Raw genomic sequence first — 19,643 nt, 5'->3', positions numbered from 1 at the left:
CCCCCCCCCCCCCCCCCCCCCCCCCCCCACACACACACACACACACCTCTGACTCTGGGTTCTACAAAGGTTCTTCCTGTTAGAGGAGTTTTTCTTTCCACAGTCACAAATCAATCTGCTGCTCCTGTGGATTAGTTGGTTTTTCTCTTTTCTCTGTTAGAAGCTCCTAGAAATGACTGTGATGTATTTGGTGCTCTATAAATAAAGTTGAATTGAATTGAACATGTTCACAATGCACTGAGTTGGTGTAATTTTAATTTAATGTATGAAAGACATCACACTTGGTGCCTCTCGCCCCCTAAATGTGCTTGACATTCATCATCTGGTTCCACAGGGACCAGATGATGAATGTCGGTACTGAAGCCGTCATCAGTGTGAGATGTGGACAAACGGGATCCACTCCTATGTCTTTCTGGGGTTCTTCCAGTCTCCCTGAAGCTCTGTTCAACATGCTGATGACACTCTGAGCTCAATGGGCTCTTCGTCTGAGAACGTCCTGTTTGAAGCTTCAATGTCTGGGTTCTATTGATCATTTGTTGGTGTGGTCTTGGTCTCCTCAGATCAAAATGTGAACAACATGATGAGGAGGACTGTTTAAATACCAAGTCTAAAGAACCAGGACATTTACTGGTCTTTTCATGGATCACACAGCTGTTCTGAACTTTGTTGTTAAGCTGTTAGCAAGTTGTGCAACAAATACTAAAACACTGAACAGTTGGACATGTACAATCAGAAGTTTAGAAGACACATTAATTTCTTATTTGTATAACACTTTAATGAAGTAGGACTGTCTAATCACGCATAATGCAGACCTCTGATGCAGGCAGAAGAAAGTTAGTGAAGCTAAAACGAGAGCTGGATAAAGAGGCTGTGGACTGTTCAACGGATATCCAGTGCAGATGTAGTTAGGAGAAAGTTTTGAAGATTAAATAAGAGGTTTTATTGGTTAAATTGGACTTTTCAGTGGAGAGCCAGGTCCTTCTGACGTCATCAGCTCTGTGCAACCTACCTTGCTGCCCTAGGGCGCTCTTTGTCCCGCCCTCTTGACGTGTGATTAAATAAAAACGTATTTTTTCAACAATCCTGTATTTAGATGTGATTATAATAATGGTACGAGTAGAAGTGTACCACATGTGAGATATATAGTTTTAATCCAGGTCCTGATGACTCATGAATCGATCCTTCCAGCCTCACGTCAATCAAAACGAGTCATGTTCGGTTGAGAGCGCAGAGCTTTTCCACGTCAGTGTGTTTACCAGAAGAACTGACAGCTACACAAAACTCTACTTTTTCTTCTCCCATGGAGCCCATTCTGCACGGTCGATGAAGTAACGACGTCTGGACACATCCCTTCATCCCCCTGTGGAATGACAGACATTTTCTCTTCGTCTTTTTATCGTTTTCAGCTGATCTTTGCTCGTCTTCATTCACTGTTAGCCGGCTAGCTGGCTAGCATTAGCCACAGCAGGACTCCATCTTCGACACATCAGCCTCACACAGGTAATATAAAGGTAATAACACCGTCCGTGGAGCACCGGGGGCCCGGGCCTGTGGGTGTGGGACTCTCCGGGTGTAGGTTAAGTGAAGGAGGAGGTGAAGCAGAGCAGTCCGAGGGCTGGACGATGGAGCCTGCAGCCGGCGGGCAGGCTAGCACAGGCAGCTAGGTGGCTAGCAGCAAGGAAAGAAAGGAAAGGCTGGACAATCTGATCAAACTGATCAATATATCATCCAAACTACAAGTATAGACATAAGTGTCTGATCCACAGTAGGGTGACAAACGGATTTAAAGTCAGGAAACCATTCAGCTCAATGTAAATGATGCATTAGCAGAGTCAAACCACATCATCAACACCTTCACACTGAATCATGTCTCATCAGCTGAAGGGGTTTTCAAACCAAGTCAATACACTCTGATCAATATGGACTTTCTAACAGAAACAGGTGCTTTTTGTTCTAAATGAAAAGCCTCCAAACAGCAACGACTGGTGTGTTTAGCACTGACTTCTTCATGTTCATGCTGAAATATCATGTCTCATGTGCATTGACACAAATTCATCCTCACAATATCAATCTAATCTTTACACCACTTCTGCTAACGATCAGATATCTGTCACTGCTGATCGCTCCACCTTCATTCTCACTTACTCTGGTACTGAGAGGCCCACCCAAGAACTGATGAATCACAGCCACTGTTGAAAAGGGACATGTTTACATGGTACAGTCATCCACAGGCCAGAGTCCGTCCTCTGCCGGCTCCGTTCTGGCCCACGGGCCGTATGTTTGACTCCCCTGAACAGTTCCCCCATAGCCCTCTTCAAAATACTCTGCTGTATGAATATATGATATTTAAACAGTTGAAGAAACCTTATGTGTGTCTATAGCCACGTTTCCACCGCACAAAAAGTGCAGGGAAGGAAGGGCGCGCTTCAGAGCGCTACGGCAAAGCAGACCCCCATTGAAATTAGGGTGGTGTTTCCACCGCCGAGGGAGGGTTACAATGTAGGTGGGGTTTACAGCTCCGCAGATATGTGACGTGACAACAGTAACCGGGGCGACAGACCTGGACCTGATGAATCCTCTGTGGTTGTTTACATCCTGGCTTTGCACTAGTTGGACTTGTTCACTTGTTGCAGCCACAGAGCTGCAGCCGAACGTCCGTGTTGGTTCTTAGAGAGCGGAACCCAGCCGGTCGGCGCCGTCCTAGGCGACATGACATGTTGGTTCTTAGAGAGCGGAACCCAGCCGGTCGGCGCCGTCCCCGGCGACATGACATGTTGGTTCTTAGAGAGCGGAACCCAGCCGGTCGGCGCCGTCCCCGGCGACATGACATGTTGGTTCTTAGAGAGCGGAACCCAGCCGGTCGGCGCCGTCCCCGGCGACATGACATGTTGGTTCTTAGAGAGCGGAACCCAGCCGGTCGGCGCCGTCCCCGGCGACATGACATGTTGGTTCTTAGAGAGCGGAACCCAGCCGGTCGGCGCCGTCCCCGGCGACATGACATGTTGGTTCTTAGAGAGCGGAACCCAGCCGGTCGGCGCCGTCCCCGGCGACATGACATGTTGGTTCTTAGAGAGCGGAACCCAGCCGGTCGGCGCCGTCCCCGGCGACATGACATGTTGGTTCTTAGAGAGCGGAACCCAGCCGGTCGGCGCCGTCCCCGGCGACATGACATGTTGGTTCTTAGAGAGCGGAACCCAGCCGGTCGGCGCCGTCCCCGGCGACATGACATGTTGGTTCTTAGAGAGCGGAACCCAGCCGGTCGGCGCCGTCCCCGGCGACATGACATGTTGGTTCTTAGAGAGCGGAACCCAGCCGGTCTGCGCCGTCCCCGGCGACATGACATGTTGGTTCTTAGAGAGCGGAAGCCAGCCGGTCGGCGCCGTCCCCGGCGACATGACAGCCACAACTTCGTGTTGGTTCTTAGAGAGCAAATGTCGCCCCGGCTTTGTGACTCCGGAGCCACTCTGGGGTCACAAAGCCGGTCGGTGCCGGTGTCGCTCTGCTGGTTGTGACGGCTGCAACTTCCGCATGGAGGCAGAGATGGTGGACGCGATGCCAGGACAGACACCGGGGCTCGGACCAGCCCCAGCATCCTGGCGCACCGGCAGATTCCAGTGCCGGGGAAACGGCATAGAGCACCGGCCAACGATGCGAAGTGACGTGACGTGGCAAGTGGACTCGGTAGAGCATCGGTTCCGGCCGTAGCGTCTGCTCCAGAGTCCCGGTCTCCGTCCTGCCTCACGTCTTCTCTTTAGGGTCCAACATGAAAGTTGTGCAGCAAAAACTAAACGAAAAAATCAAAATGCAAAGCTGAATCTGGTAACGACAGAGGATTCATACAGCCACATATTAGAATATTGAGGGCGTGTCTTAAATCACTGACCAATCAGCAAACTGCTCCTCAAAACCAAACCGTTCCATGGTCCTGAACACCCTGACGGAGGGGTGCGGAGAAGCCTCCACCTTTGGAGCGGGATTTCCTGGAAAATCCCAAATTGTTGCGGTGGAAACCTGAACTGTACCGGACCATACCGGACCGTTCCCACACTTTTTATGTGGTGGAAACACGCCTCAAGGCCCCGTTTACACAACGGATACGAGTGTGTCCACTAAACTGTCTTCACTTTTGGAGGTTCTGTTTACACGACACCAGTGTTCTGATCCACTCTATCCGCAAAGTTTCTAATCCGGCTCCCAAGTTGGAAAGATTCTTTCACGGCCTCTCTTCCCTCCTGTAGAGCCTCATGGAGGCGGAGCCTGTTACTGAGCATCTCCGGCTCCCAGCTGCTCATCCACGTGTAAACAAACATGGCGCCCCCTAGTGGTTTGACTCGTGGTCATATTCTAGTTTTATCGTCTTTATCAGTAGTTTACTAGTTGAGACTGTCCCTGAGAGGGTCCGATTCCTCATCAGTCCACTAGGATGTCAGGTTCTCTTCATTTTCTTCACCTTTATAGTGTTTTCTTCTCTGCACACGTCTGTGTGGTTTCATTACAAAATCAAGCAAGAGCGCCCTCCTGTGGACCGGCATACTAACTACATTGTTGTCTCTGTGTCCCTGCTGCAGTGGAAACACACTCTTTATCTTTTTTAACAGATCAGGTGTTGTCGTGGAAACGGGCCTTAATGTTGAACTGTGAGTCATTTAGATCAGTTTATTACATTTCAGGCCCCGTTTACACGACGTTTCACATGACAACACCTAATTCGTTAAAAAAAAGGAGTGTGTTTTATTTTTTGTTGCAGAGGAGAAACATTATCAAACTCTCCGTTCACATCTGGAGATAAATGTTAAAAGTTAAATCAGATATTGTAATAGACTGTGATCTAAACTCTGGGACATGTCCAGCTCTTTCTTGCTGAGGAGCTTCTTAAACAGACAAGATGGTGGACAGACAAAGAGAAAGGAAAGAGGTTCTCCGTTTATTTATCAACAGTGATTTAATGACGCCAACGCACAACACTGGTACCTGTCTCCAGGTGAGCTGCAGTACACTGGTACCTGTCTCCAGGTGAGCTGCAGTACACTGATACCTGTCTCCAGGTGAGCTGCAGCAGCACACTGGTACCTGTCTCCAGGTGAGCTGCAGTACACTGATACCTGTCTCCAGGTGAGCTGCAGTACACTGGTACCTGTCTACAGGTGAGCTGCAGTACACTGGTACCTGTCTCCAGGTGAGCTGCAGTACACTGATACCTGTCTACAGGTGAGCTGCAGTACACTGATACCTGTCTCCAGGTGAGCTGCAGTACACTGATACCTGTCTCCAGGTGAGCTGCAGTACACTGGTACCTGTCTACAGGTGAGCTGCAGTACACTGGTACCTGTCTCCAGGTGAGCTGCAGTACACTGATACCTGTCTACAGGTGAGCTGCAGTACACTGATACCTGTCTCCAGGTGAGCTGCAGTACACTGATACCTGTCTCCAGGTGAGCTGCAGTACACTGGTACCTGTCTCCAGGTGAGCTGCAGCAGTACACTGGTACCTGTCTCCAGGTGAGCTGCAGCAGCACACTGGTACCTGTCTCCAGGTGAGCTGCAGTACACTGGTACCTGTCTCCAGGTGAGCTGCAGTACACTGATACCTGTCTCCAGGTGAGCTGCAGCAGCAGTACACTGGTACCTGTCTCCAGGTGAGCAGCAGTACACTGGTACCTGTCTCCAGGTGAGCAGCAGTACACTGGTACCTGTTTCCAGGTGAGCTGCAGTACACTGGTACCTGTCTCCAGGTGAGCTGCAGCAGCAGTACACTGGTACCTGTCTCCAGGTGAGCTGCAGCAGCAGTACACTGGTACCTGTCTCCAGGTGAGCAGCAGTACACTGGTACCTGTCTCCAGGTGAGCTGCAGTACACTGGTACCTGTCTCCAGGTGAGCTGCAGCTGCAGTACACTGGTACCTGTCTCCAGGTGAGCTGCAGCTGCAGTACACTGGTACCTGTCTCCAGGTGAGCTGCAGTACACTGGTACCTGTCTCCAGGTGAGGGTGATGACTGGCTCTGCCGTTCCGGTTCTTTCACAGCCCCACATTGGTGGTAAATCACAGGAAGTGGTGATGCTGCTTCTCCTCCATCATGAATATCATTATAACACATTAAGAGGTCAAAAGAACCAGCGCTGACGGAAAAGATTACAATCATCAAATCAATGTTTCATCATCTTGACAGAATAATTCATGATTCCACATTTTTAATATTTGAAGGGTTAATTTTACTCTCCATTCATCATGAGGAGCACAGAGGCTTTTCTCTTTCTGCCTTTCTCTAACAACCAATCAGCTTTCAGCAGACTGCATCTTACCTAGCAACGGGGTTGACCACTCCTCCTCACTAAGATCAAAGTTGCTGTCAGCTCCTTGATCAGAGTTGCTCTTAGAACCTTCCTGAACCACTTTGAAGCTGAGGTTCCTTGCTGGGAACTCTGAGGCTAAGATAGGAGCTCTGAGACTCTTCCTGAACAGGGACACTAGAGTTCAGGTTCTAGTCAGGAGATCCAGTCCACAGTTTGCTGCCAGCTAGCAGGCTAACGTGATAGCACTGCGCTGTCCAACTTGTCATGACAACTTGTTGCTGTTTGGACGGAGTTAACACTCAAAACACCGCAAAGCAACAGCAACGTGCAATGTTAACTAAGCAACGCAGCAACGTGAATGTTAGCTAAGCAACGCAGCAACGTGAATGTTGGCTAAGCAACGCAGCAACGTGGATGTTAGCAAAGCAACGCAGCAATGTGCAATGTTAGCTAAGCAACGCAGAAATGTGAATGTTAGCTAAGCAACGCAGCAACGTGAATGTTAGCTAAGCAACGCAGAAACGTGAATGTTAGCTAAGCAACGCAGCAACGTGAATGTTAGCTAAGCAACGCAGCAACGTGAATGTTGGCTAAGCAACGCAGCAACGTGGATGTTAGCAAAGCAACGCAGCAATGTGCAATGTTAGCTAAGCAACACAGCAACGTGAATTTTAGCTAAGCAACGCAGCAACGTGGATGTTAGCAGAGCCGTAGTCCAGCAGGGCGGCGCTCTGCAGCCAGACCTCAGTGTTTTCAGACTCCAGCTCTGGGAGGAGAACAGCTCTGACATCAGAACAATGAGCAGCAGCTCCTCCAGGCTGTCAGCAGGAGATTCACACCTCCGTGAAGCTGCGTCCTACTCCACGCTAAACTCCCTGGAAATAGTCCCAATGGTTGGAGCTGCGTTAGAGCTGGAAACATTGTGTTGCTGCTGCCTTGCTCAAGGGTTTCCCCAGAGATTAATGAAGTCATTCTGAGGTTCTAAAGATAGAACTAGTTTATTATGAGATGATGACGTCATGCAGACCCCCACATTGTCCACATGGAACTAAAATACTTTGTACTGCTTCCTTTACTGTCCTGATACTAACCTCAAGTTGTCTTTAGAGAGAATACATGTATACATTAGTACATTTCATACTTTACTGTAGACAGGAGTTTATTACAGCCTCATTTAAACTAATGATAATAATATTAAAGCAAACAGAGCTCTGCTATCAGGATAGTATCAGCAGATACACAAATTGAAGTATCAGGATCGGATCAGAAGTGAAGAAAGGTGGATCAGTACTTCTCTACTGCAGACATTGAACCTGCTGCTCAGACCTGATGTCAATCAGCAGGACCTGACATCACTCCACACCCTGATGCCTCCTGGTCCTTGAGGTGATGAGCAGTGAAGATACTGCTCAGCAGTCCTTCAATAAGAACATACCAGTCATTTGATGCTGCTCATTGGTGTGAACACTGTTCATGGATCATGGGAACAGTCGAGCTCAGCTCAGGTTAGGCTCAGGTTAAACCCTCTGCATACTAGGACCAAGAAGAAGGTTGGCTTGCTGACGCCAGCAGCAGCACACCCAGATTATTGGTTTGTGTCCAAGCCGCGATGTTGGTCCGGTTTTAACTGTTTTAACGGCAGGAGGTGAATTATGTGTTCAGGGACATCACGCAACTCCGACACGTGCTACATGCTAACGAGATTCGAGGTTCACACAGTAGCGAGGACAGACACGCTAAATATGACTACAATTTGACTTATACGTTCATTAGCAAGCTGGGAGGTGGTTTGTAGTCGGAATGAGGAAGTAAACAGGAAACTTTTGAGCAGTCTGTCGATTTGGCCTGGAAGTAGGCTGTGATGGTGCAACTGTGGTTGTTGTGATTGACACGTTGTGAGGAAAGGGTGCAGGTGAATCGGTCCAACGCCGGTGGCATGCGCCAAGCGCTTCCATAGAACAAACTAGTGCCTCACCGCTGGTAGGCTGGACGGAAAGACTAGACAACAGCAGTGTGGTTGCTGCAGGTTAAGGTTGCTTCATGTGGTTGCTGCAGGTTAAGGTTGCTTCATGTGGTTGCTGCAGGTTAAGGTTGCTTCATGTGGTTGTTAGATGTTAAGGTTGCTTCATGTGGTTGCTGCAGGTTAAGGTTGCTTCATGTGTGTGCTGCAGGTTAAGGTTGCTTCATGTGGTTGTTGAAGGTTAAGGTTGCTTCATGTGGTTGCTGCAGGTTAAGGTTGCCTCATGTGGTTGCTGCAGGTTAAGGTTGCTTCATGTGGTTGCTGCAGGTTAAGGTTGCCTCATGTGGTTGCTGCAGGTTAATGTTGCTTCATGTAGTTGCTGGAGGTTAAGGTTGCTTCATGTGGTTGCTGCAGGTTAAGGTTGCTTCATGTGGTTGTTGCAGGTTAAGGTTGCTTCATGTGGTTGTTGAAGGTTAAGGTTGCTTCATGTGTGTGCTGCAGGTTAAGGTTGCTTCATGTGGTTGCTGCAGGTTAAGGTTGCCTCATGTGGTTGCTGCAGGTTAAGGTTGCCTCATGTGGTTGCTGCAGGTTAAGGTTGCCTCATGTGGTTGCTGCAGGTTAAGGTTGCTTCATGTGGTTGCTGCAGGTTAAGGTTGCCTCATGTGGTTGCTGCAGGTTAATGTTGCTTCATGTGGTTGTTGCAGGTTAAGGTTGCTTCATGTGGTTGCTGCAGGTTAAGGTTGCTTCATGTGGTTGCTGCAGGTTAAAGTTGCTTCATGTAGTTGCTGGAGGTTAAGGTTGCTTCATGTGGTTGCTGCAGGTTAAGGTTGCTTCATGTGGTTGTTGCAGGTTAAGGTTGCTTCATGTGGTTGTTGAAGGTTAAGGTTGCTTCATGTGGTTGCTGCAGGTTAATGTTGCTTCATGTGGTTGTTGCAGGTTAAGGTTGCTTCATGTGGTTGCTGCAGGTTAAGGTTGCTTCATGTGGTTGCTGCAGGTTAAAGTTGCTTCATGTAGTTGCTGGAGGTTAAGGTTGCTTCATGTGGTTGCTGCAGGTTAAGGTTGCTTCATGTGGTTGTTGCGGGTTAAGGTTGCTTCATGTGGTTGTTGAAGGTTAAGGTTGCTTCATGTGGTTGCTGCAGGTTAAGGTTGCTTCATGTGGTTGCTGCAAGTTAAAGTTGCTTCATGTGGTTGCTGGAGGTTAAATTTGCTTCATGTGGTTGCTGGAGGTTAAGGTTGCTTCGTGTGGTTGCTGTAAGTTAAAGTTGCTTCATGTGGTTGCTGGAGGTTAAGGTTGCTTCATGTGGTTGTTAGAGGTTAAGGTTGCTTCATGTGGTTGCTGCAGGTTAAAGTTGCTTCATGTGGTTGCTGGAGGTTAAGGTTGCTTCATGTGGTTGCTGTAGGTTAAAGTTGCTTCATGTGGTTGCTGCAGGTTAAGGTTGCTTCATGTGCTTGCTGCAGGTTAAGGTTGCTTCATGTGGTTGCTGCAGGTTAAAGTTGCTTCATGTGGTTGCTGCAGGTTAAGGTTGCTTCATGTGGTTGCTGCAAGTTAAAGTTGCTTCATGTGGTTGCTGGAGGTTAAAGTTGCTTCATGTGGTTGCTGGAGGTTAAGGTTGCTTCATGTGGTTGCTGTAGGTTAAAGTTGCTTCATGTGGTTGCTGGAGGTTAAGGTTGCTTCATGTGGTTGTTAGAGGTTAAGGTTGCTTCATGTGGTTGCTGCAGGTTAAAGTTGCTTCATGTGGTTGCTGCAGGTTAAGGTTGCTTCATGTGGTTGCTGCAGGTTAAGGTTGCTTCATGTGGTTGCTGGAGGTTATAGTTGCTTCATGTGGTTGCTGGAGGTTAAGGTTGCTTCATGTGGTTGCTGCAGGTTAACGTTGCTTCATGTGGTTGTTGCAGGTTAAGGTTGCTTCATGTGGTTGCTGGAGGTTAAGGTTGCTTCATGTGGTTGCTGGAGGTTAAGGTTGCTTCATGTGGTTGCTGCAGGTTAAGGTTGCTTCATGTGGTTGCTGCAGGTTAAGGTTGCCTCATGTGGTTGCTGCAGGTTAATGTTGCTTCATGTGGTTGCTGCAGGTTAAAGTTGCTTCATGTGGTTGCTGCAGGTTAAGGTTGCTTCATGTGGTTGCTGCAGGATAAGGTTGCTTCATGTGGTTGCTGTAGGTTAAAGTTGCTTCATGTAGTTGCTGGAGGTTAAGGTTGCTTCATGTGGTTGCTGCAGGTTAAGGTTGCTTCATGTGGTTGTTGCAGGTTAAGGTTGCTTCATGTGGTTGCTGCAGGTTAAGGTTGCTTCATGTGGTTGTTGAAGGTTAAGGTTGCTTCATGTGCTTGCTGCAGGTTAAGGTTGCTTCATGTGCTTGCTGCAGGTTAAGGTTGCTTCATGTGCTTGCTGCAGGTTAAGGTTGCTTCATGTGGTTGCTGCAGGTTAAAGTTGCTTCATGTGGTTGCTGCAGGTTAAGGTTGCTTCATGTGGTTGCTGCAAGTTAAAGTTGCTTCTTGTGGTTGCTGGAGGTTAAAGTTGCTTCATGTGGTTGCTGGAGGTTAAGGTTGCTTCATGTGGTTGCTGTAGGTTAAAGTTGCTTCATGTGGTTGCTGCAGGTTAAGGTTGCTTCATGTGGTTGCTGCAGGTTAAAGTTGCTTCATGTGGTTGCTGCAGGTTAAGGTTGCTTCATGTGGTTGCTGCAAGTTAAAGTTGCTTCATGTGGTTGCTGGAGGTTAAGGTTGCTTCATGTGGTTGCTGTAGGTTAAGGTTGCTTCATGTGGTTGCTGGAGGTTAAGGTTGCTTCATGTGGTTGTTAGAGGTTAAGGTTGCTTCATGTGGTTGCTGCAGGTTAAAGTTGCTTCATGTGGTTGCTGGAGGTTAAGGTTGCTTCATGTGGTTGCTGTAGGTTAAAGTTGCTTCATGTGGTTGCTGCAGGTTAAGGTTGCTTCATGTGGTTGCTGCAGGTTAAGGTTGCTTCATGTTGTTGCTGCAGGTTAAAGTTGCTTCATGTGGTTGCTGCAGGTTAAGGTTGCTTCATGTGGTTGTTGCAGGTTAAGGTTGCTTCATGTGGTTGCTGGAGGTTAAGGTTGCTTCATGTGGTTGCTGGAGGTTAAAGTTGCTGGAGGTTAAGGTTGCTTCATGTGGTTGCTGCAGGTTAAGGTTGCTTCATGTGGTTGTAGCAGGTTAAGGTTGCTTCATGTGGTTGCTGGAGGTTAAGGTTGCTTCATGTGGTTGCTGCAGGTTAATGTTGCTTCATGTGGTTGCTGGAGGTTAAGGTTGCTTCATGTGGTTGTTGCAGGTTAAGGTTGCTTCATGTGGTTGCTGGAGGTTAAGGTTGCTTCATGTGGTTGCTGGAGGTTAAGGTTGCTTCATGTGGTTGCTGCAGGTTAAGGTTGCTTCATGTGGTTGCTGGAGGTTAAGGTTGCTTCATGTGGTTGCTGGAGGTTAAAGTTGCTGGAGGTTAAGGTTGCTTCATGTGGTTGCTGCAGGTTAAGGTTGCTTCATGTGGTTGCTGGAGGTTAAGGTTGCTTCATGTGGTTGCTGGAGGTTAAAGTTGCTGGAGGTTAAGGTTGCTTCATGTGGTTGCTGCAGGTTAAGGTTGCTTCATGTGGTTGCTGCAGGTTAAGGTTGCTTCATGTGGTTGCTGGAGGTTAAGGTTGCTTCATGTGGTTGCTGGAGGTTAAAGTTGCTGGAGGTTAAGGTTGCTTCATGTGGTTGCTGCAGGTTAAGGTTGCTTCATGTGGTTGCTGCAGGTTAAGGTTGCTTCATGTGGTTGCTGGAGGTTAAGGTTGCTTCATGTGGTTGCTGGAGGTTAAAGTTGCTGGAGGTTAAGGTTGCTTCATGTGGTTGCTGCAGGTTAAGGTTGCTTCATGTGGTTGTAGCAGGTTAAGGTTGCTTCATGTGGTTGCTGGAGGTTAAGGTTGCTTCATGTGGTTGCTGCAGGTTAATGTTGCTTCATGTGGTTGCTGGAGGTTAAGGTTGCTTCATGTGGTTGTTGCAGGTTAAGGTTGCTTCATGTGGTTGCTGGAGGTTAAGGTTGCTTCATGTGGTTGCTGCAGGTTAATGTTGCTTCATGTGGTTTCTGGAGGTTAAGGTTGCTTCATGTGGTTGCTGGAGGTTAAGGTTGCTTCATGTGGTTTCTGGAGGTTAAGGTTGCTGGAGGTTAAGGTTTCTTCATGTGGTTGCTGGAGGTTAAAGTTGCTGGAGGTTAAGGTTGCTTCATGTGGTTGCTGGAGGTTAAGGTTGCTTCATGTGGTTGCTGGAGGTTAAGGTTGCTTCATGTGGTTGCTGGAGGTTAAAGTTGCTTCATGTGGTTGCTGGAGGTTAAGGTTGCTTCATGTGGTTGCTGCAGGTTAAGGTTGCTTCATGTGGTTGCTGCAGCTTAAAGTTGCTTCATGTGGTTGCTCCTGACAGCAGGGACTTCCAGTCACATTGTCCCTGTTTCCTCTGTGTTTACTGAGCCAGCAGTACAATGTTGAAATGTAATGTGAGATTCCAGCAGAAGGTTGCTGGTTGACAGAGGACTGGTGAGCATTAGCAGCTCCAGCCTCTGCTCATCATGCAGGTGAAGGGAAACAGCAGAGCTGACCACTCTCTGCTCTAACGTAAAAGCATTAACTGCTGCCACTTTCAGGACATAAGCAGAAGGTTAATCCCGTCATTTTGAAGCACGATGCCTGTCAAATATGAACAGCATGTCTTTTTGATTCTGTTTGGTTATCCATATTGCTTTCAGGTATTGTGGAGGTACACATTGAAATCCATCATTTTCCCATTGGTCTGCTCTGAAGAGGAAGAACTCCACAGGCATCTTTAATATCAGAGTAAAACACATGTTCTCTCAGTACCTGGCCTCCTCTGGAATACGTGAGGGTACTTTAAGCTGTACTGGGCTGCGTGCACTCACTGACATCTTTACCAGATGCAACCTTCTCAGGGATTTGGGAATCTTTAAGGAGTCGAAGGTTTGATTTCTGTGTTCACACTGTAGTCGGGTGGAGTAAAACATGCTCTGCTGGTGAGGTTTATTTGTGGAAGCGTGAACACAGCAGTTGGAACCAGACCACCAAACAGTTTTAATGAGCGTCTCCTGAACTGGAGGGGACGTCAACCACTGAAGCTCAGTCTGCTGGCATCAGGAGAAGCTCTTTGAGATTAATAATCTCTTTATCAAGTGTGTCCTGGAGAGCTGGGGAGGCTGGGGAGGCTGGGGGCTCTGGCCCAGTGCAAGTTCTTGGGACTGTGGGGGACACCGGAGTACCCGGAGGAAACCCACACGGGGAGAACATGCAAACTCCACACAGAAAGGCCCTGTGTTTGAACCCACAACCTTCTTGCTGTGAGGCGAGCCTGCTCACCACTGCGCCACCATGCGGTCTGAATGTCTACGTGGTGGTGCTACGTGGTGGTGCTACATGGTGGTGCTACGGCGTGGTGCTTGGTGGTCCTACATGGTGGTGCTACGTGGTGGTGCTTGGTGGTGCTACGTGGTGGTGCTACGTGGTGGTGCTGCTTGGTGGTGCTGCTTGGTAGTGCTACGTGGTGGTGATACGTGGTGGTGCTGCTTGGTGGTGCTACGTGGTGGTGCTACGTGGTGGTGCTGCGTGGTGGTGCTACGTGGTGGTGCTACGTGGTGGTGCTGCTTGGTGGTGCTACGTGGTGGGGCTGCTTGGTGGTGCTACGTGGTGGTGCTACGTGGTGGTGCTACGTGGTGGTGCTGCTTGGTGGTGCTACGTGGTGGTGCTACCTGGTGGTGCTACGTGGTGGTGCTACGTGGTGGTGATGCTTGGTGGTGCTACCTGGTGGTGCTACGTGGTGGTGCTACGTGGTGGTGCTACCTGGTGGTGCTGCTTGGTGGTGCTACCTGGTGGTGCTACGTGGTGGTGCTGCTTGGTGGTGCTACCTGGTGGGTGTTGAAGCCTCCAGCTTTTCTCTGTTGTGTGTTTGGTTTCACTGTAAGTTTCAAATCACAGGTAGAAATGGCGGCTTTTAGATATTTGTGTATTCATAGCATTGACGTCAGGCTTTGTTTTTTATACTTAGTTTATATTCAAGTACTTTTCCAAAAGAACACAAGTAATATGCAGCTCATGAATATCAAAGCAGACAATCAAAAGAGGCTCTAGATTCTTCAACTGAATTCATGTCAGAACATTGAGGAGGACTCAGGCTCACACAGCTCCTCCCACTGATGGGTGGAGTTTGTGGTGGTGCCCCCCTTCCTTTTCCAATCCCTTCATAGCGTTTTGAGACAACAGTCATATGCCAGTGTTAATATTTGTCTGATTTCATGAGGTTCTGTGGTTATTTCACTTTTGTTCATTTCTTTTAAGAAACACTGTTCAACCTTTTTAATCCAATCTCAGTTTAATCTCAGTGGAAACAACGATCAGGTTCAGAGCAAGTCAAAGGAGAACGGCCCCTTTCCCATCTCTGACCTTTAGGGGGCAGTGTTGTAGTCAGTCCTGCACAGTTTTCTGTGCATGAGTGAAAGGAAGTGAGGTGAACCGGTGTTTGTAGTGTTTGCACACTTGCACAACAGATTGTGATTGTTTTCTGTGTCTGGCTGAGATGGTTGTGAAGCTCCGCCTCTTACTGCTCTGACTTTCTTTTCCTGATCAGGGTGGAACGAAGAGCTGCTCTACCAGTGGTGAACTTTCCCTCTGACTTCATGGAGCCTTGATCCTCTTCCTCCTTTTGTATTTCATGAGATTTTCATCCGTACCAGCTCATTGGTCGGTTAGGGTTAGGGTTAGGGTTAGGGTTAACCCTAACCCTAACCCTAACCCTGTCAGTCAGTGACCTCTGAACACTATAGTTGTGAAGCTTCTGTGTTAGGGTTAGGGGTAACCCTAACCCTGTCAGTCAGTGTTAGGGTCACAATCCTTTAAAGTAGACATTTCAGTCCCAGAGTGTGATTCAAGTATAGTTGTATGCTTCAGTTTGAACCCAGGTGTACTTTATGTACTCACATCCCATTAGAAAAACATCAAACTGAGTATTGCCACACAAAGTGTGCTGCATTATCTAAATTGGATGTATTTGCTTCAATTTGTGGAAAAGCTGCGCACTGTTAAATACCACTGTTCCACCACTTCATGTACTATTTCCTATTAGGTCCCTGAATGATCACTTTGAAGTACTTCACTAGTTTTATGAGTTTCTTTATGTCTTCAGGTGAAGGCAGTGACTGGAGGAAAGACATGCTTTACCAAAGGAATAAAACACCTTTTTTCTTTTAAGATTAACTTCATTTTAAATTGATTGATTCTGAAGAAGCAGAAGAAATATCAATAGAAATGGTGCCTGATGTGGAAATAAAGTCGAATTGAAGAGTCAGAATAGTCTCAGACTGTCCAGGTTCCACAAAGACTAATGAAAGTGATGAGATCGATGGTTTATCTGCAGAAAGAGCGTCCTCTCATTCGGTCAGGTGACGCTCTCCTTTAGTGTGATCAGGAAAAGAGCAGTGTGTCTCCTCCTGTCCAGCTTTGACAGACACGTCTTCTCTGAAGACCATTGTGACGCGTCACATGGTGACATTACGTAACTCAAGTTCAGTCTTCAGATGAATTCTCTTAATGTCTCACTGTGGAGTGTTCCGATGGAAACACAAAAGATCATCTTGGGCTTTATGGGAACAAAGAGAAATAAGTCATTGCTGCATTGAGCAGCAGACGGCTCTGAACCTGAGCAATGTTTGGATTCCATTTGAACACTTCCATGGGGGGAAACCGAGCACGGGGAGGACAAGCAGCTGAAGACCAACCATAGTCCAGACATTGTGAGCAGCGTACCCCTGATGAGAACCGCCACCGATACTGAGCATGTCCTGTTGTGTTTCTCTGCCAGACTTCAGCATGGTGGACAAGAATATCTATATTGTTCAGGGTGAAATCGGCACTGTCGTTGGAGCCATAAAGAGGAACTCCAGATGGAATACCCACACTCCACTGGTAGGTCACACCCTGGGGTTCTAACTCCGTTTACACAGTCTCTGTATTAACACAAGAAGTCACACTCAGAGCTGTTGTCCTGAACCCCTCTAGGGGTCATCATGTGCTGATTCTGTGTTTCTTCTCTCCAGGATGAAGAACAAGATCCTCTGCTCCACAGCTTTGGTCACCTCAAGGACATCCTCAACAGCATAAAAGGTACTTTTAAAGGTATGACGCCAGCCTGAGTCGCTGCTCGGTTGGTCAGGGGAGAGGTCAGTCTACACAGAGCCTGAGTCTCTGCTCGGTTGGTCAGGGGAGAGGTCAGTCTACACAGAGCCTGAGTCGCTGCTCGGTTGGTCAGGGGAGAGGTCAGTCTACACAGAGCCTGAGTCTCTGCTCGGTTGGTCAGGGGAGAGGTCAGTCTACACAGAGCCTGAGTCGCTGCTCGCGGTTGGTCAGGGGAGAGGGTCAGTTGATCGCCTCAACTGGTTTCCATTCAGTTCCTCAGTGTTGAAAGGAAATGAATGAGGTGTTTAGTGGGTTTTCACTCTTTATAGGATCACAGAGAGAAATCTGTGTTTGGCAATTTGTTTTCTTTTTGTTATTGTTGTCCATCATTCTCTCTCTCTCTCTCTCTCTCTCTCTCTCTCTCTCTCTCTCTCTCTCTCTCTCTCTCTCTCTCTCTCTACCCCTCTGTTACCACAGAAATGAGGGGTTGCTTTTACTGTTTTCAGAGACTCACAACACTGTAAAAACCCTAACATACCTAAAGTCCCCCCCCCCCCCCCCCCCCCACACACACAACCCTAACATACTTAGGTATGTTAGGGTTGTGTGTGTGTGTGTGCCGCCCCCCCCCCCCCCCCCCCCCCACACACACACACACAGACCTAAACTGACTCTGAGGACAGTTGTGCATGTTGACATGCCTTTGCGATGAGAGTCGGCAGCTCCCACAGTCCTGCTGCTCCAGTTGTAGAAGATGTGAGCAATGGGAAAGATGTAACACATGGAGCTGTGGAGAACTAGGGCCCCCACCGCTGCTGCCTCCCTTCAGGGAATAACCCAATGAGATGGACAGGCGCTGCTGGCTGAGGAGGTTAACCCTCCTCTCCCTGTAAACCCTCCACCTCTGCCCATCACACTCACTGTATTTGAGCAGAGTGAAAATTGTAATTTTCTTTTTTGTCTTTGTGGGACATTTGCATGAAGTAATGAGTTCATGTCAAGGCTGTTTGAAGGCCTTGTTCCATGCTTAAGCCCAAGTCTCCTGTGCATGCAGCCTCAGACATTACATCCGTGCCCTGATGAGAAACAGAATGGAGATGAAATCACCACAGTAAAGCTGAACGCCGTGCTGGAGACACTGATCAATTTGTTTTGTTTTTGCAGCAGCATAAGAGCCTAATAGAGCTTGGAGCTGTGCCCCTCAAAGAGAGCGGCCAGTGTTTTGGTCAGAGATCTTGCGGGTGGGCTGTGTTTTGCTGCTGCTCGGAGGCTTTGCAGTGGCCCAGCTGTCTGCCTAATGAAAGCTCAGTAATTCCATTCACTCTGGTGTGTAGCTCTACTCCAGAACAACAAAAGCCAACCGGCAAAGGAAATCTGAATTAGTCCCCACAAGGTTTCTCAGCCCCTCTTTGCCTTTCTTCTCTCATTTTGTTCTCCATCTGTATCACTGGCTGAGGTTTCACTGCTCTGGTGGCTCTGTTCTGTTCTGCCCCCTCTGATTGACAGCACCATGTGCCACTGAGCAGGGCAGCAGTGCAGCTGGAAGTATATCATCTGCAAGTTTGGTTGGGTAAATATAGCAGGGAGTCTTGTCAGGCAGAGAGATAGATTGTTCTGGGAAAGGAAGTGTTGTCTCTCTTTTCAGAAAGCAGGAAAAAGTTTTCTTCAACTATTTGAAAAAAAGATGGTCTTCTCTCCTCTGTGGAACAATGAGAGCACAGTGGGGGGAGTTGGGTTGGCCATGGACCATGTGTCGTAATACCTCAGCTCCACCTCACACAGGAAGCAGACGCCTTCCCTCTCATTCGGAAGCAGTGAGCTGGAGATCTGATTCCTCCGTCCACATCCTTATTAAAACCATAGAATTCAGTTATCCACAACGCTGTGGCCTCCATGTGTCTTTAAGTGTGTGCACCCAAGTGCCAGCGCGCACACACACACACACACACACACACACACACACACACACACACACACACACACACACACACACACACACACACACACACACACACACACACACACACACACACACACACACACACACACACACACACACAATATGACATAATGAGCCTTGTGATATTAGACTTGATCCGTATTTGTGTTGGAACAGTTGGCTAAGTGGAGCAGTAGCTCTTGCGATGACATGAATAACCATGTGGGCTGTGTTATGTCTACTAATCCAGGCACCACAGGAGAATTAAAAACAAGCAACTGCTTGATGACTTGTCTGTTGGCTTTGTTTTGTTGCTGTGTACATGTTGTTCTTATGGAGCAGCTCATACATGAAGGAAGCCTCTTGTGTTGGTGTTTGACAACCTGAAACAGGGACGTCCAGCATTGGTATTCAGTGGCACATAGTCTCACTTCATACCTGATCTAGTAAATAACCAAGCATTGTGAGAACGATATGAAAACATGTAAATAGAATAAAGAGCCCTGAAGTATGTGCCGATTCCTTGAAGCAGTGTTTCAGAAGCAAAGGAACTGGACTGCTGTTTGTCCTCCTATTTCTACATTTTTATGCTTCTGGCTTATTTTCACCAGTTCTTTCCACAAATGGTTGTCTGGGTGTGGATCAGCAGTTAACATTTCCTTTGCTCTTTGTCCATTTGGCGAGGCCATCCTGCGGGCAGGATTGAACCTTGGAGGGCCGGCTTTGGTCCGCTGGCTTCATGTTGGACAGCCCTGATCTCACTGGTAGTGTGAGCTGCAGATTGAGTGTTTGTGATGGGGTCTCTGCCATGCGGGATTGATATCACACAGACAAATCTGTCTGAGGTCCTTGTTGAATAATTCTGTGGGTTTATCTTAGTGCTTGACTTCACCTCAGAGAGTAACAGAGTGCTGAGAACAGCCTCTCAGTACTGACATACATCGTCTTTTCCCTCCTGCTCACCTAGATTTTCTCAGTTGTACCTTTTTATGCAGAATTCACTGAGCTTGAGCTTCTCCAATCTTCTCTCCCATCAAACCCCCTCCGCTTCAGCCAAGGTCAGGTTTTAGAGAAGTCTGCAGAAGAAACCGTCTGCTCCTAAATCCCTTCATTTTTATTCATACAAATACAGGTTTGGAGCCCTCTGCAGCTCCCCAGATACACAGCCAGAGTGGCCTTTTGACTGACAGCTTTCTTCTTTTCATCCAGACACTAACGAAATTCACAAGCACACCTCTAATTGACTCGAATCACCGGCACGACACCAGAGGAAGATATCAGGGGGCATGGCAGTGGATTTGCAGAATGAACATA

The 19,643-nt window shown here is 48.0% G+C and overlaps 1 protein-coding gene across 3 annotated transcripts in view; it reads left to right on the top strand.

Annotated features, from left to right (window-relative positions):
- Nucleotides 1-1,282: 1,282 nt before the first annotated feature.
- gbf1 (golgi brefeldin A resistant guanine nucleotide exchange factor 1) overlaps nt 1,283-19,643 on the top strand; it is a 142,566-nt gene continuing 124,205 nt past the window's right edge. For all 3 annotated transcript variants that reach the window (XM_080493904.1, XM_080493903.1, XM_080493902.1), the window contains exons 1-3: nt 1,283-1,500; nt 16,077-16,180; nt 16,312-16,378. In XM_080493904.1, coding sequence (XP_080350030.1) covers nt 16,085-16,180; nt 16,312-16,378 — 163 coding nt within the window. In that variant the 5' untranslated portion in view covers nt 1,283-1,500; nt 16,077-16,084. The remainder of the gene's footprint in view (nt 1,501-16,076; nt 16,181-16,311; nt 16,379-19,643) is intronic.

The sequence above is a fragment of the Lipophrys pholis genome, assembly GCF_963383615.2.
Source record: "Lipophrys pholis genome assembly, contig: SCAFFOLD_28, whole genome shotgun sequence".
In the NCBI taxonomy this organism is placed as follows: domain Eukaryota; kingdom Metazoa; phylum Chordata; class Actinopteri; order Blenniiformes; family Blenniidae; genus Lipophrys; species Lipophrys pholis.
The sequence above is the reverse complement of the archived record's forward strand: the minus strand, read 5'-3'. Positions and strand labels throughout refer to the sequence as shown.